Here is a 17,117-nt window from a genome sequence, read left to right as displayed (position 1 = left end):
GACACTCCACTTATAATTAGTGTATTTTATCGTACGTGTTGTAATAATTTTATACTCTATTTATGATATTTTTTTGCTTAAGAACTCAATTTATGTTTGGTATGAACTTTTGTTTGAAGTATACACCATGAAAACTAATTTTATTATTGTAAAATATTTGTTTGAATCCCCCTCGGGTTCCTACATTTTTTGTCGGGTTCCTCTCCGGTAAACGGGTTCCTACCGGTACCGGTTTCCTTTTTTTTTCTTGAATCCCCTTCGGTTTCCTCTGCGTTAAACGGTATCCCTCAAAATTGGGGTTCCGGTACAATAACGGTACGACGATCCTTGCTCCAAACGAGGAGGAGATGCGTTTTACATCAACCAAAGGGGACGACGAATCTCTCGAACCTCGACTATCATTGGTTCAAATCGGACAAAAACAAAAGTATCTACTTGTCTCAATTATGGCTATAAACCGAATGGCTTCGAATTTCAACAAAACTAGAATATTCAACGTCCATACATTATCTATACCAGCTAGCTCCGATACAAGTCGCTTTCCCTCCAAACTACAATTCGTAGACCAAGTATTGTTAGGACTCATAGCTAAGTTATGAAAAAATGCAATTTGACTAATAGAGTATTCTTCGTAATGATACGTGGACTCAAACTGATCAAACTGTTTGTAATCTTCGAAATATCCATTTTTTTTTAATTTGACTGAGACAGTGGCGGATCCAGACTCGGGGGGGCCAAAACTGAATTTTGGCCGAAAAAAAAAAATTTAAGCCTGAATTTTTTTTTGGGGGGGCAGGCCTCTTGGGCCTTCAACGTGGTTCCGCCACTGGACTGAGACATTTATTCAGCTGGTATCCAATCACATATGATATGTGGACCTCGTTGAAACTCTTCCACAAATCATCGAACCAAAAAAATCCTAAAGAAACAATCCCACGACACTACTGTACACCACACCACACCACACCACAAATGAGTGAAATGACCAATAAACACATCCAAAAGCAATATCCATGAACCGCGTCACACTAGATTAAAACTCCAATCTCGCACATATAAAACCTTTTATTCTCTTTTAAGAACTCGGACGTTCTGAACTGAACTAACTCTTCTTCTTCTTCCCAACTTGTTGAGAAAGGAAGCTCGGGAATCGCAATTGCGTCCGTACACTCCGTAGCTTCCAGAAGCTTCCTCTCTCTCAACAAACCGAATCCGAAAAACCTCAATAAACCACGGCGGCGGAGGGCTATCTCGACGTGATTCCGGTCCAGAGCTCCGACGCGACGGACAAGCAGGAGGGCGTGGTGGTTGCCCGGGTCGAGGGAGGGTCGGAGACTGAGCTGGCGAGTCAGATCGGCGGGTTTGGGTCGTCGGAAGGAAGATTGTCGTTCGAAGGAGGGGCGGAGCTAGGGTTTGGGTCTGCTTCAGGCGTCGGAGGTGGAAGCGAGAGCGCTGATTTCGAGAAGCTCGCTGACCGGACGATCAACGCCACGATCGTCCTTGCTGCGGGAAGCTTTGCAATCACAAGGTTGCTCACCATCGATCATGATTACTGGCATGTGAGTCCATTAATATGAATATCTGTATACGCATATTTAGGAATTGGCAGTAATGTGCTTGAGTAATTTTTGTGACGACTTTTTGTTAGTTTCTGTTGAGAGAGTAGTTTCGTTGCTTTGGTTGGAACTAAAATCGGATGAGAATGAGACTCCTTTAGCATAGCGAACAAGTTAAATCTTTGATTTTTAGGCTTGGTGGTTTGAAACGGAATGAAATTGAAGTATCTTTATGACTAAAAAGTGGAGTGAAAGTGGCGATTGGCTTACAATTAGGGAAATTAGTATGGAAATGTCTAATTTTTAATCATTGTAACAAAACTGAAGTAGCTAATTATGACTGATTTTGCTATTGAATCATTACAACTTTGGTTCAATATGATACGGTCAAGGAAATGAGTTATGTTTCTTGGTTATGAAGGCTAAAAAAAAAGATAATTTCATTAAACTTGGTGTAGTAGTTTAAATAAAGCAATCAAAGCTCTATTGATTATACTAGCTTATATATTTTTTATTCTCTGTGACATCAGAGAGACTGGAAATTGATTTAGTGTTCCTTGTGTTTTTTTGCATCAAGTATGTATTGATTTGGTCTTCTTTTTGCCTGCAGGGTTGGACTCTTTTAGAAATAATAAGATATGCACCTCAACACAATTGGACTGCTTATGAAGAGGCTCTCAAATCCAACCCAGTTTTGGCCAAAATGGTGATCAGCGGAGTTGTGTATTCTGTTGGAGATCGGATAGCACAGGTTCTTAACATGTCCCAAGTTAAAAGTCCTTATCTTTGTTTTTATAAGTTTCTTGCTGAATAAATTTGTGTGATATTGTTTTTGAAGTGTTATGAAGGAAAACCCATCCTTGAGTTTGACCGTGCAAGAGCGTTCAGATCAGGTCTCGTTTGTTTTACGCTTCACGGTTCCCTCTCTCATTATTACTACCAGTTTTGCGAGGTATACATTGTGCTTTATGCTGTTACATCACAAATTACCTTTTTATTTTTAGTTTGTTTCTTACATTTATTATTTCTTAGTCTCAAAGTAATCCTTATTCATTTCTTATAAACTTTCAGGCACTTTTTCCTTTTCAAGACTGGTGGGTGGTTCCAGTAAAAGTGGCATTTGACCAAACCGTATGGTCAGCCATTTGGAACAGCATTTACTTCACAGTCTTAGGACTTTTGCGGCTCGAATCACCAGCGAGCATTTTTAGTGAATTGAGGGCCACATTTTGGCCCATGCTCACTGTAAGAGAAATAAAAATAGATTTTCATTGTATCGTCTCATAAAGCTAGACTTATGATCTGTCATAAATTTAAAGTTATTTTTTGTTCTTGCAGGCTGGGTGGAAATTATGGCCATTTGCCCATCTGATCACCTATGGTGTAATCCCAGTAGAGCAAAGGCTTCTATGGGTTGATTGTGTAGAGCTCATTTGGGTTACCATACTCTCAACGTGAGTATCTCTTTAAGTATCAACTCTGTGTGTTCCTTTTTCTTTGATGAAGCTAAACCATGACCGTCTTAGAAGTGCAAGTTTAGTCAGAAGAACACATATCCTTGTCCTTTTTTTGCTTTGTTGGTTACTGTGTGTAACATTATCAACCATTTTCTCGATAGCTATTCAAATGAGAAATCAGAGACCAGAACTTCGGAGTCAGCAGTAGAACTCAGTTCAGGTTCCTCAAATCTGAATCTTCCCGAGGTATATCCCACTAATTTCTAAATTCCTCATCCTCATACGTGTAATTTGTATTTGAATTGCCATCGACTCAAATTTGCTTTGCTCATTATCATCAGGAGTAAACTGGAACAAAAGACGAACCAGGGGCACCAAAAGAACATAAAAAAGATTAGCTTCTCAATCTGCTTGGAAAGAATCCATTTGGCAAATAAAAAAATATTCCAAAATAGAGAACACGGAGAAACTCAAAAGTGATTCAAATCAAGCAAGCGTGAGCGAGTCTGGTTGCAATAGGAGCGACTTACACATTTATGTAGACTTGCTTACACCATATTCCTTTCGACTATATGTATACCTGAAATGACATGATATTTAATACCTGAAATCCTAGACGTGAAATAAATCTCTTTGCAAGAGCGATTATACAATAAAGTTAGCTTCGTAATTGTCTCCCTTTCGTTCTTAATATTTGATCGGTTGTAGTGTATAGAAAAGAGTTAACCTCCTTCCCTGGATAAGATTCGGAAAAAAATTTGAGGAACATCAACAGATTTATTCGTTATATTTATGGACTAAAACAGGGGATAAAATTACCCTCAACACTTAGTTTCAGTGTTTACAATTTGGTTGCAAGTAATAATTCCCAATGAGAAAACTCGTATATATTAGAAAGAAAAAAAACAACATTCAATAATGGAAGACAAGCACAGGATGTTCAACAGGTGAATAAAAACAGTCTTTCTTTTTCCGGCCACTTTCAAGGATCTAATAATCGATGAAAGGTCGAAGAGATGAGGTATTTTCTTTCAATTCAGAACAATTACTTATCGCAACAATGACAACATCCAACAAGGAATCAGCACTCTTCAATCTGGGCAAATTGAGCAAGATTATACTTTTCAGACTTGGAAGCTTCGTTATTGTTGTATCCTTGTTTTCAAATGATATTATTTCCCCAAGCTGCTCGCAGTCCTCGATCACGATCTCTTCCAGATCAAGCAAAAAGGCCTCTCTGTGAGGAACAAAGAATTTCGTCAACTTTTCACAACTTGTGAGTCAATTTCTTGAGAGCTGAAAATGCCCCGAGTGGCAACCGCGACGGAGAATCCACGTCACCTCTCTCGGGAGCGAGCGACTAATGCTCGCAGGTTTGGCAGCCATTCAAGTTCCAACTCCGCCGGAGAATAATATAACGTACTCCATGCAACAGTCCGTAATGAAAAGCCTCTGCAAGTTTGTTATGTTTCTGACACTTGGGTTCTCGACGTTTTTGGGAATTTCTATATTTTTATAAAGCAATAATAAACCAAGCACTCCGTTTACAGGTTGTCATTTGTTTCGAAGTTGGCAAAAGTGACATATCGTTTAACTTTGCGATGGCAGACCGAAGTTTAAGAGAGGTGTGGCAAGGAGAGGCTCATGTGTTCAAACCTTGCCGACTTCGAATTTTGGAGCTACTCCTAGACCAACCTTGTCATAAATACATTTTGTTTTATGAGTGAGCTCATATGTTATTGGATCAATTAATTAAGATGATTTTATTTGTACATCATGTCAAAACTTGATGTGAGTAACTCTATACCTGGCTAGTCGCATGACCCTCTTAAAATCAGGGGTACTACTAGGTCTTTAACAATCACTATATTATAATTTGTATTAGGAAGAATTGATGTTATAAGTCTTCGTTGTACAAGTGTTTTAGTCTCGGTCGTTTGTGACTACGGATCAAAATACGTTTTGCTCAGAATATCAATTTCAATTTCAATGAATGATACTTTGGTATTAAAAATTCAAAATTCATAAAAAAAAAGGTTAGGTCGAGGTTGATGTACATAGCAGCACATAAATAGATTAAAGTCAATTACGACTAGATGATTATTTGTTGAACTAAAATAATATAAATTGTTGAAAATGCAACATCACAGCCTGTTGAAAATGGAATCATGTAAATTTAACTACATGGGAAATTTATTACGTATATTATACGTCAAAGGACCGTAGAATGCAAAAAGCAATAAACATACTCAAGTAATATGATGCGCGCGGAAAAATCTCACAAACTTTTTAAATGAATTGTTCACATCAAATCTGAAACAAACACAAGTGAGAAATGTTCAAACCAAATCAAGTTTTTTTTAATCCTCAATTCTTCGTATAGGCTTTGTTAAAACTTTTTTTTGTTTAGGATTAACAAATTTTAGTAATGATTTGTAAATTTAATAGATATAGAAGATAGAGGAATCTGTATATGTGTGTGTGTGTATATATATACATATATATGTGTGTGTATATAATATGATTAATGTGTTAGAAAGCTAATAAGGAATGCATTGTTTTTTTAAATCTCAAGGAGTATTTTGTTTGAAAACTTAAATTTTGACTATTTTACAATACAAAAAATTAATTATAAGACTTAGATATATTTGTCTTGAAAACTTACCGCAGTGGTTATTTAACTAATCAGTTAAGGTATTTTGGTTCAATTTTTTTTAATTCCAGCGTTATTCTTATTATTGAATATAAATTATTCTTATTATTGAATATATAGATTAAATTATTCTTATTATTGAATATAAATTAAATTATTCAGAGCTCTAACTGCCTAATTAAGAAGGAACAATAGTTGTTATAATTGTTAGTTTTGTTCGTCCTTATTATAATAGTTAAGTTATAGGTACTTTATCTCATGAACAACTTACATTAATTTAATTTGCAAAGACTAATTTAAGGTCAAGTGGAAAAATAATATTTTTAATATATGTATGCATGTATTGTTTTTAGGAAATATGTATACTTGTATGTATTGTATCTGTATCCTTAATATAGTTCTATATCTCTACCTGTTTACATGTCTCTGTATCTCTCTATATATATACATCATTGACTTCGTTTATGACGTCTGTTAGTCATTATAATAGTTATAGCTTGGGAACAGGTTACACTAATTTAATTTACAAACAATAATTTACATCACTTGGAAAATATATATATATATATATATATATATATATATATATATATATATATATATATATATATATATATATATGATTAGTATCTGATATAATATATTTGAGCTTCCATTTTAGTTGTACTTTCTTGAGGTTCTTCAGTATATCCTACATCTGATCCAGAGTTCTTCGGAATCATCGGTCAGTTGACTTGTTTTATTTTTGCAGTTCGTTCTTGTTCTGATTCTTTTAAAAATCAATGATCGTTTACTATATATTAGACATAAACCTCTTAATATTGTAACAGGAGTGTGGAAAGAAGAGGCTATATATGAAGTTTATCTACACGTCTACAAGTATTAAGGTCAGCCATGCTTCTATCGCCTAATTATAATATACATCTAGTGTCCTATATCCATCATCATTTGTTGTTAGACAATTTGTGAACTATAATTGAAATATATATATATATATATATATATATATATATATATATTGATGAGAAACGAAAATTAATTAGAGCAATTATATGTGTGCAAACAAATCGCAAATTGAACCGGGACATTTATGTATTAAACCAGTGGTCCAATTTAAAATGATTTTATGCAATCTGATCCCGTCCAATTCATAAGACCGGTCTACAATGATCGGCACATCTTCAAAAAATTAAAATCACGGTTTTTACAGTTTTAATTTTTTTTTTAATTCTAAGGTAATTATCTTTCATCCGATTTTAATTCTCAAGTATATAATCAAGCTCGATTATAGATGTTGTAGCTACTCTCTTACTATTAAAGACCCACATTAATTGATCACGTAACTTCAAATAATTAAGGTTTAATCTCAACTATTCCAATAAAGGTAGCAAACACAAAACAATAATTATTGATGTAGAATGCATCTCAAACAGTCGAACTTCATTTTGAATTTTCGTGGGTCACAAACTCTTAATTAGGATATGATCTTTCCGTCTCGATTTGTTATAGATATAGTGATGATAATGATAAGTATTCAAAATTTAAAGGAATATTGAATAAAAATAAGTACGATTTTATCGGTGATCAATGAACAATACAAATTACACGAGAATCGAGCTTGGAAGCCTGAAATACAAAGAATAAATCAATTACAATATGATAACAGAAAGATTGGGGATGCCGAATTTGACTGTCTAAGGCTACCACAACAATCTGAAGCTTTATAGATGGAAACATCAGTTGCGACATAACCTCGCAATTCGAATTTTTCAAAATATAAATAGACGGCATTGAGTCACTGCTCAAAATAGCATTTTAGTCATTTTTGAAATTTGTATTTATTTGTAAAAGTCAACACCTAAACCTATTGTACAAACCAAAATATCTTCTTTTTTTTTTTTAAAAGAAACTAATTAAATTTTATATATGGCCTAAAAGTATAAACTAACAGTGATATTGTGGCTCTATTGCAGTTGCCATGTCCACACTAAATGTTTCGTTCATGTTATTTTTTTTTTTTTTTTAAGTAAAACGCAGTACCTGTGCAAAGATACGAAACTTTAAGGATATATCAAATGATCTAAGCTTTTTATTATATATAAAAAAAATTCAATGGTGCAGGGACAACTATTTATATAGGCAGCAATGGAGATTATTGCTACAGTAATTGGCCCTGTTGTGGAATGTACATCGCCTCATGTAGCCAAGCGATGGAAACACCAGAGACATAAAAAAGAGCATGCACTTTCTGAACGAGGCATGGGAGAAACTCAGACGTCGAAAAGCAGAGATCTGAAAATAAGACTCCCTGTAATATGGGAGAACCTTTTGGCAGAAATGCCTACTAATGCATAGTCCCAGTGACTACCTTTCAAAAAAAAGAAAATAAGACTCGAGACCGAGGTCATCCCTGGAGAGACCGAGGAGGTAGAGGAGCTCAAATTCTGGCAGGAACGTGTGGAAACTAAGATAAGTGAAGTAAGAGAAATAAAAAAAGAAGTGAGGAAGGTCAAATTCTTATCCCGGGCAAGGCTGGGGAGAAGAGTAGAAGAAATGATACTGGATGTGAAAATGTTGTACGATGAAGGTGCTGAATTTCGAGAAGGAAGTTTGGTCAGAACGCTAGCGCGACGTGGGAGCGAGAGGCCAACGTCGACATTGATATTTGGAGATGAAGCAACGGGCCAGAAGACGAAAAGAGAGATCTTGCATTGCTTGGTGGACGAGAAAGTTATGATGATCGGAGTTCATGGTATGGGCGGACTTGGTAAGACAACCGTGCTCGAACATCTCCATAACGGCCTATTGAAACTCGGCGACGAAATTGGAAGCAAGTTTGACAAGGTTATCTGGATCACAGCGTCAAAGGCATCCGGTGTAAGAGGTTTACAGGATAAAATCGCGCGTGAGTTTAATTTGAGTTTAGACGAGAAAGACGATGAAGAAATCAAGGTTTCAAAAGCCGACGAAAATCGCCGGAAATCGGCGGCGGCGTCGTTTTCGGACTATAAACGGCCGGCGACATCTGTTAAGTCGTTTTTCCCCAAAATGTCGTTCGGTTGCCGGCGAAACGACATGCCGTTTGGGCGAAAAACGACCGACCATTTTCAGATCCTTCTCTTCTTAAATTCTGTGAAATGTCGTTGGGTTTCTCAGTTTGTCGAACGAAACGAAAAAAAAAGCGTTCAATCTCAGCTGCGGCGGCGAGGTTGGAGACGACGGGAATCGGCGACTTTCGACTTCGTTTCGAGAGGTTGGAGAGCAAAAATCACAAATTATCGGCGACATTCGGCGAATCTCGGCGACTTTCGCGTAGCCGTTGACTTTGTATTTCTTCATTTTGATAGAAATTTGATTCTCTTTATTTTTTTAAGAACATAAAATCGCACAGAGGTTAGAGGTGAGAAGAAGAATCGCACCAGAGCTGCTCCACTGATGTATGCATCACTAGGTCATATTTTATTGGGCTTTTTATTTATTTATTAGGTTTGTTGGTGGTAGATGTTTTGAAAATCCAATGGCTCTACGGTCCACTACATAATGGGCCTTATTTGCATTCTTATTTATATTGCATTGTGGCTGTAGATAGTTTTTTTTTTTAAAATTAAAAAATATATTGCAATTAAAAGAAAATATTAGTATTTGAGAGATAATTTTACTGAGATATGATTATTACTGAGATATGTATTCAAATTATTAACATATTTAAATTTATTTTAAATATATTTTTGTTATTTTAGCTAAAAATTTAACATGTGTTTAAAACAAGGTTTTAAAACGTCGGCGAAAATCGATACATATTTGTAATATAAATTGGATATTAGTAATATCTAAAATTTATTGGATAAAAATAAATGATACATATAAATAAATAAATAAATAAAATTAAAAATTGTAAAATATATGTATATATATATAAATATCTTTTTAACATTTAATTTGGATTATATTTACAAATAATGTATTTTTTTATTTTGTCACATTATTTCCGTTCGATTTTTCATCGGCACATCGGTTTTCCATGGAAAACGACATTTGAAAACAGTTTTTTATTTTCCATTTTCCACAATTTTTCCGTTCGATTTTCCATCGACATGACGATTTTCCGTAAATCAGGAGGCTCGAAACGGCAACGAAAACGACATTTTTTTTCCTTGGAAGAAATTAGGGCAAAGTTGCTGTTAAGGGAGTTCAACATGCCCAAAAACAAGAGGTTCCTACTCATCATCGATGATATGTGGGAAGAATACCCACTTAAAGAGGTCGGAATCCCCGACCCGACCCTTGGAAATGGATGCAAGTTAGTACTAACGACTCGTTCTCGCAACGTCTGTAGCAAGATGGAATGTGATGAGATAATACAAATGGGACTTCTACCACAACAAGAGGCAGTGGAGTTGTTTATGGATAAGGTTGGGAAAGACGTGGCTTTGGACCCAGAACTCTGCGAAATGGCAAGGCAACTTGCTATAGAATGTGCAGGTCTTCCTTTAGCGATCGTCACCGTGCCTGGAAGCTTAAGAGATAGAAAAGATGTGAGAGAGTGAGAGGTTATGCTAACGGAGCTAAAAGATGCCACATCTTCTATGTAAAAAAAAATCACGGCGATTTTGAGGTTTAGTTACGATCGGTTGAAGGATGAGAGACTAAAAGACTATCTTCTTCATTGTTCGTTGTACTCCGAAGACCAGATGATCCCTAGAGATTTGTTGATCGACCAGTTGATCGGCCTAGGAAGTGGTGATGGAGCTAGTACATGGAAACAAAAGATGGACAAATGTCACGTTATGTTGAACGAGCTCGTGCGTGATAGCTTGTTGATCGAAGCAGTCAACCACATGCAGGAAAAATGTGTGAAGCTCCATGACTCGGTGAGAGATATGGCGATACAAATCATGCGCGAGAGTCCTTCCCGGTTCCTGGTGGAGGCATCCGGGGCAGAAAAATGGAACGAGGGACTCGAGAAGGTTTCGTTCACAGGAAACAAAGAAATCAGCGTTACCGGGCCTCCAACGTGTTCCAGACTATCGACACTATTGTTTATCAATACAAACGGATTGAAAAGTATCTTTGAAGATTTCTTTATGCGGATGAAAGGACTGTGTGTTCTTGATCTATCTCACACAAGTATCCGAACCCTTTCTGGTTACATTGCTGGTTTGGAAAATCTTACTGTGTTGTTGCTTAGAAATTGTACACAATTGACGTGTGTGCCTGATATCTCAAAGTAGACAAACTTGATTAGGCTGGACATGAACAATACGGGAATCATTGAATTTCCTCGAGGATTAGAAAAGTTGGTTAAATTGACGTACCTTGACTTAGGTGGTGTCGAGACTAAGAATTACCCCAAAGGGCTTCTCTCTAATCTCTCCAACCTTCGTTACCTTTGGATTGAGTTGCCACGTGAAGCTGAACTTGATAGTGTAAAAGAGTTGGTAGCTCTGAAGAAGCTGGAGACTCTAAAAGTGGCATTCAGGAGTTTCAGCCTCTCCAACGCATATCTTCGGATGATTCCTAGCGGAGCGGCAACGACGCAAGTGTGTGATTTCAGATTTGAAGTGGGAAAGAAATCCTGGTTTTCATTTGGCGAATTCCCGAACTCCATAAACCTATGCTGCTCCCGGCCCAGAATGGAAATTCATGATGATCCCTTATACGATTTCCCGATTCCAATACCCATAAATGTTGAAAAGCTCACTGTGAATAGCTGCAATGCAGAAAGTTTGTGCCGTTTCACATCCGTCGAGAACCTAACAAACTTGCAGAGCCTCCATATTCAATGTTATAGTGCGATGGAGTACATGTTACATTATTCACCGGCAATGTTTCCCCTGCTTCAAAACATTAAGGAGTTGGAACTTCTTGATTTATATAACATGCGCGCACTGATCGGTCCCGAGAGAGATGGAATTGCTTCTTCTCCACCGCCATTGCCACTCGGGGCATTTTCAGCTCTCAAGATATTGACTCTCCAATTATGTGAGAAATTGACGACGTTGTTTGTTGTTGACAAAGAGGCCTCGTTGCTGAGTCTGGAAGAGATCACTATCAAAGGCTGCAGCCAGTTGGAGGAAATAATAGCATATGAAAATGAGGATTCAATAATAGTGAACCTTCCCAGTCTGAAAAAGATTTCCTTGATCAATTTGCCCAAATTGGAGAGCATCTGGTTTGTTGCAGATTCCGTATCGGACGTTGAAATAAGTAAATGTCCTGAACTGAAAGAGGTCACCCCATCTTTCCAACCTTTCTTCGATATCCAAAACTCTTTTACCAAAAGTGAATCAGCAGAGGAATGAGGCTCTTACAAATGCATGTTGATAAAAAGGTATAAGTTTATGCCTAGTCATTTTTCGTTTATTTATTTCTAAGCCTTTGTGTGATGATAGGTTACACATGGAGAATTGATACTCTCGGTGACATCGTACATTCATTTGGATATTTTCTTTGTTTTGTTTTGAATTTTGTAGCGGATAGTTTTGCATTTAAAGAGGCTATTATAAGTTGATCGTCGGTACCTTAAAGAACCCAACATCTGAATCAATACCTCAGTCAAATGATGGCTTTGTTGATGTTGCTTGAGAATCTATATACCTCTGCTATGGCATTTCTTTCCTTTATAATTTAAATTTACTGGAAAAAAAAGAGTAAATAAACTCTTGTCTATACTCTAAAAGTGTTCAAATGTTACTGTTAGTAAGTTAAGCCTTCATATCCTCTTCTACACGTGGCGAGCTTCTGAAGCTCAACCAGGATGCAGACGGGACCGTTGGATCATCAGAGAGGGGTTGCTTAGCTGGCAAGCTTCCGTAGACGGGTGTATAAATATGAGTCTTGTTGGTTTGTTTTATGCATTGTAATAATCTGTACTCAATTACTTTTCTGAAAACTAATAAGTGCATAATTCTTGTTATTTTGTGATCATTCTTCACCACGTTATTCATCGTAATCACTTAAAATCACGTTTACAATTGAACATCTTATGATTTGAGTGTTTATATGTGTTTAGGTGAATCCGGGGGAGTTCGGAGCTAAAATGTCAATTTTTGGAGGCAAACGGATCAGCGCACTGAAGAGGAGCAAAGCAGTAGCTGTACCACGGTACAGCAGTCCAGTACCAAGGTACAGGAGTAAGAATCAGTGGCAGTACCGCGGTACAGCACACGGATACCGCGGTACAGTTCCGTTGAAAGCCCAATGCGACTCAAATAAAGCCCATTCGGAGTCCAATTAAAAAGGGACTTCGGGATTTTGACCTAGCACACTGAGACGACGATTTGGAGAGCTTTAGAAGATCAGAGAGACGCTTTTGGAGAGGGACGACTCGACTTGGAGGATTACTTCACCAAAGCGAAGATTAGAGTCATCGATCTTCGCCGTTTTTCCTGTTCTTTCTTATCTCTACTCTCTATCATGAATTCTATTTGTCTTTGTGTATCTTTCATTATGAGTAGCTAAATTCCCAAACGATTAAGGGGAATTTCAATCCCGTAACATGAATTGAAGATTTTGATGTAGACTTTGCTTGTGTTTCTAATATTGAAGTTGTTATTTCTTTTCCAATTGTTCAGTGTTCATGAATTGTTGTGTTTTTGTTTGGATTGATCACCTAGATAGGAATATTATTATTCATAGCCATACTTGCAATTTTAATCCGTAATTGTTAGGATTGCTAGTGATTAGTGGTGCGACTAGGGGACGGGTTTCGCAAGGATCTTGTGCACGTAGTGAAAAGAGTGACCGGAATTAATTGAATCACGCGTGTTGAATTTATATTGTTCTGTTCGTCTCGCTTTCTGAATTCATTGTTGTTGTTAGATTAAATCTAGGCGCGTGTTCATTAGGTTGTTTAACAATTAGGGCTCTTTATCGGCGCAACGTCGTGATTAACTAATATCAAAGGATTGCGGAGATTATAGGCCGCGTGTGTCGATATTCTGTGGACGTTGATTTCAATAGAGTTGTGTGAGCATTGTCAAACCAAAGTTGGATAGGATTGTTGCGGGAGCGAATGAAACCTTAATCGTGTCTTTTTCCATTTGAGTTTCTCAAGTAATTTTAATAATCTTTCAAAAACCCCGATTCTCTCTTCTTTTATTTGTTTCTCCTGAAATTAATAATCAATTGATTACACTAGGTCCTTGTGGGTTCGACCCTTATTTATCGCTATACGTTAGTCTTATTTAAGGTTATTTTTGATCGCGGTACGGCACGCATCAAAAACACTGAGAGTCTTGGAAGAGAAAGTTCTGGGTTAGAACTTAGATCAAGAGGGGTGTGCTGAGAGAATTGTATCTGGTGAGGTTCAGAGTTTTCTTCATTGATAGTTGATTGACTTTGAATGCTGGAGTAGGTTCAAGACCGAACCAGGTAAAAGATTGTGTCTCTTTCTCTTTTCTTGCTCAAATTCATAAACAAAGCTAGGTCATAGAGATTGCTTGCACTGGAAGCTATCTCGCGCGGAGTGAAAATTCAATTCAAAAGGGGTTTTTACATAACAGTTACAAAATAGAGGAAAGCGCATAGCTTACGTTGACGGAGACAGATTGTTGTTATATTTCTCCAAATAGATAAAATTTTATACCCAAATTTTCAGGGATTTAAATTCAGTCCATCAAAGAGAGAGCATAAATTACAGCTCGGCAGTGACGAGAGGTGGCGTCGGTGCGAGTTTCCATAAGTGGGGATCATATTTTTAAAAGCTTTTCACAGAAATATTTTTGTTCATCATTGTAGTCTAAGCCAAGGAGGGGACATAAATACATGTCCTGATATATGACCATTATTTGAATAGACAGGAAAAGAGTGTAATTACGCGATAGAGTGAGTGTTATTTAGAGTTAAACAACAGATCATTCCTCGATTTCAAAACTACCATTAAGGAGCCAAAGGTCGAGATCTTGGGTTGCTTGGTGGAAAATAAAGTTACAGAGTATATTCTGGAAATTGTCGGTAGTATAATGTTTTTATCGTGGTAATTGTATTTTTAAGTAGTAAATAATCAATTTTTTATGTTTACAAATTTTTGTAAAAAAAAGAAAAAAAATCAACTCCAATTAATTGAAAACCAACAAAGTGAAAGCCTGCCAAACATCATCAATTCATGCCACGGGTTTTAAAGCACTATCAACCGTAAAATTAGAAAGTAGCTAATCATAGTTATTAAAGTATGAAGTTATTAAAGTATGAAAACAATCGAAATCATAATCAAAGAAATAGAGGATGAGAAAGAAGGAAAAACAATGATTGGATTCATGAGTCTTCATTTTGACGTTAGAAGTAGCTCCTCACCAAAGCTTGTGTCTTTAAACGCCCCTCAATCTATAAAACTCTTTAAAATTATAATGGAAGTCTTCTAGGTCGAAATCATGGGGTCCTCTTTTAATACAAATAAAACGGGCATAAAAATAATACTATAGACTTAAAATGTAGGAATCACCGTGATGTTTTTTTCAAAACTGCCACGGTGATTTTGTGATTTTTTTTTTTGTTTTTTTGTTTTTTTTTTTTACATTTGAGTGATTTTTCGCCACAGTGAATTTTGGAAGATTAATGTAATGAATTTTAACTATGGGCGACCACTCACAATTTGGACGTAACTTCTTGCTCTCATGTCCAATTTTTGTAAATATATAGATCTTGAGAAGCTTGCGGAAAAGCACTGTTTGACGGTGTGAAAAAATCCTCCAAACTCTTTATTTTATAATCGATAAATTATGTGGAAGAATACCGTTATGCTTATTTTGATCTAATGTACGGAACCACTTTTTACAGCACAAACATAAATTGCTAATCATACTCCCTAACAATATTTTTAGTTCCTTACCGAAAATCTTCTTTTACGGACCCTTTTTCGGGGTCTAAAAATTCTCTTTAAACATATATTATTTTATCATAATACTTGATAAAAACTATATATTTGTCAAGCTTTATGAACACCTGCTCTAACTGTATATACAAGCATAACTCTTTTTATTATAAATTTACCTGGAAAATATATATCAAGAGTATCAAGAAGTTCACTTTCTTTTTTTCCTTATGAACAGATTGAGAAGTTCAAGAATATTGGTGCCACTGATTGGTCTCTGGTCCAATTTGCTCTTGATGATCGTGAACGAAGAAAATTTGCGTAGTAACAATGCGACATTATTTGACATACCTGGACAGAACTCCACTGGTGAGTCTGAAGTTTTGGCTTCTAATTTCTCGTTTAAATAACTATCAAACAAATGATTGCTAACGTTAGACATAGAAACCAGCCATAGCAAAAGGGCTACGAATAGGCCTCGTTTTGTACTTCTTAACATGATACGTAACTTAGCTATCATCAAATCTAATTCTACACAAGCACATATTTCACAATTCGACGGAAGTTCAAGGAAAAAAGAAACACGAGTTGAAATTAAGAGAGATATACTCACATTGCGAGCTTTCTTAAAAAGCAGTCTAGTCTCTTTGAGGTACGAATATTAATATCTTGAAACTAGAGTCCAACCCTGCAAAGCAAAAAGAAGACTAAAATCAGTATGTAGTTGAATTGAATCACACACAAGATTAAATAATGTCATTCCACTTTTAGTCTTACAAAACTAGAAATTAAAAACTAACTCAGACGAAAGAGTGTCGCTCCCATCCGAATGTTTTTTTTTTTTCAATCAAATCAACAGAATTTCTCTCTCGCAAGAAACTAACAAAGTTCCCAAAAAAAGAAATCGGAGATCCACCGTCTGTTTCGGCGATATATTGACGGCGATTTGGTGAAATCGGAGACGGAATGAGGTTTGGGTTTTGATTCGGTGCCACGCGGTACATGGTCACGGCTTTTGGTACGTGATGTGAAATGTGATTGTGTTTCATTGGTTTTGTTTGCGAGGGAGGGTGTAAAAGTATTTTCGTGTATCTATAAGTACAGGATTGTTTACTTTAATAATTTAAAGGTTCAACGGGGTCAACAACATAACAAAACATGGACATGGTGTCCCCTCAATAATAATAATAATAATAAAATGGTGTGATTGGTTATCAAAATATTTGAATATTTCGAAGACGAAAAAAGAGTAGCTCTTTATGAGAAAAAAAGAAAGAAATTGCGTCAACTACCACTATTTGATAAAAATTTTTTTTCAATTTTTTACCAAAACCTTAATTTGTTCAAAAATATTAATAAACTACTTGTACAAATATAATTTTACTCTGAGCATTATGTCAATAATTGACATCTCTATGTCAACAGTTGACATCTATTATTGACATCTGTAAGTTTTGTGTTCTCTGTTTGTTGACATAGATGTCAATAATCGATATCTATTATTGACATTTATGTCAACAATTGAATTGACATTAATTTTTTAGAGTAAAATTGTATTTGTACGAGTGGTTTAGTAATATTTTTGACCAAATTAAGTTTTTGGTAGGAAATTGAAAAAACTTATCAAATTGTGATAGTTG

At 36.1% G+C, this 17,117-nt stretch overlaps 2 protein-coding genes and 1 long non-coding RNA gene across 3 annotated transcripts; 2 read left to right on the top strand and 1 right to left on the bottom strand.

Moving 5' to 3' along the window:
* Positions 1-1,259: 1,259 nt before the first annotated feature.
* Positions 1,260-3,280, top strand: LOC149398147 (protein SYM1-like). Its single transcript, XM_089613929.1, has 6 exons — positions 1,260-1,559; positions 2,167-2,307; positions 2,395-2,508; positions 2,628-2,801; positions 2,895-3,010; positions 3,175-3,280. The coding sequence occupies exons 2-6, from the start codon at positions 2,260-2,262 to the stop codon at positions 3,278-3,280; spliced, it is 558 nt and encodes a 185-aa protein (XP_089470055.1). The 5' UTR covers positions 1,260-1,559; positions 2,167-2,259.
* A 6,582-nt stretch (positions 3,281-9,862) lies between these two features.
* On the top strand, positions 9,863-10,897 carry LOC149398146 (putative disease resistance protein At1g62630). The gene is made up of 2 exons (XM_089614477.1): positions 9,863-10,201; positions 10,304-10,897. The coding sequence occupies exons 1-2, from the start codon at positions 9,863-9,865 to the stop codon at positions 10,895-10,897; spliced, it is 933 nt and encodes a 310-aa protein (XP_089470603.1).
* A 4,849-nt stretch (positions 10,898-15,746) lies between these two features.
* On the bottom strand, positions 15,747-16,385 carry LOC149398145 (uncharacterized). The gene is made up of 3 exons (XR_016297309.1): positions 16,255-16,385; positions 16,091-16,165; positions 15,747-15,828 (listed from the first exon to the last, which is right to left on the bottom strand). It is a non-coding gene; the product is annotated as an uncharacterized LOC149398145 (long non-coding RNA).
* Positions 16,386-17,117: the final 732 nt, after the last annotated feature.

This window comes from Urtica dioica, chromosome 5, assembly GCF_054948205.1.
Source record: "Urtica dioica subsp. dioica isolate 48M chromosome 5, U.dioica_male_clone48M_v1_H2, whole genome shotgun sequence".
NCBI lineage: Eukaryota > Viridiplantae > Streptophyta > Magnoliopsida > Rosales > Urticaceae > Urtica > Urtica dioica.
The sequence above is the reverse complement of the archived record's forward strand: the minus strand, read 5'-3'. Positions and strand labels throughout refer to the sequence as shown.

What these genes read in the sequence shown, in the direction of transcription:
- LOC149398147 (XM_089613929.1), top strand. Translation starts at nt 2,260, where the DNA reads ATGGTGATCAGCGGAGTTGTGTATTCTGTTGGAGATCGGATAGCACAG. An exon ending in TTGGAGATCGGATAGCACAG is followed by an intron (nt 2,308 to 2,394) that starts GTTCTTAACATG and finishes TTGTTTTTGAAG; the next exon opens with TGTTATGAAGGAAAACCCAT. An exon ending in CATTTTGGCCCATGCTCACT is followed by an intron (nt 2,802 to 2,894) that starts GTAAGAGAAATA and finishes TTGTTCTTGCAG; the next exon opens with GCTGGGTGGAAATTATGGCC.
- LOC149398146 (XM_089614477.1), top strand. Translation starts at nt 9,863, where the DNA reads ATGCCCAAAAACAAGAGGTTCCTACTCATCATCGATGATATGTGGGAA. An exon ending in GCTTAAGAGATAGAAAAGAT is followed by an intron (nt 10,202 to 10,303) that starts GTGAGAGAGTGA and finishes GATCGGTTGAAG; the next exon opens with GATGAGAGACTAAAAGACTA.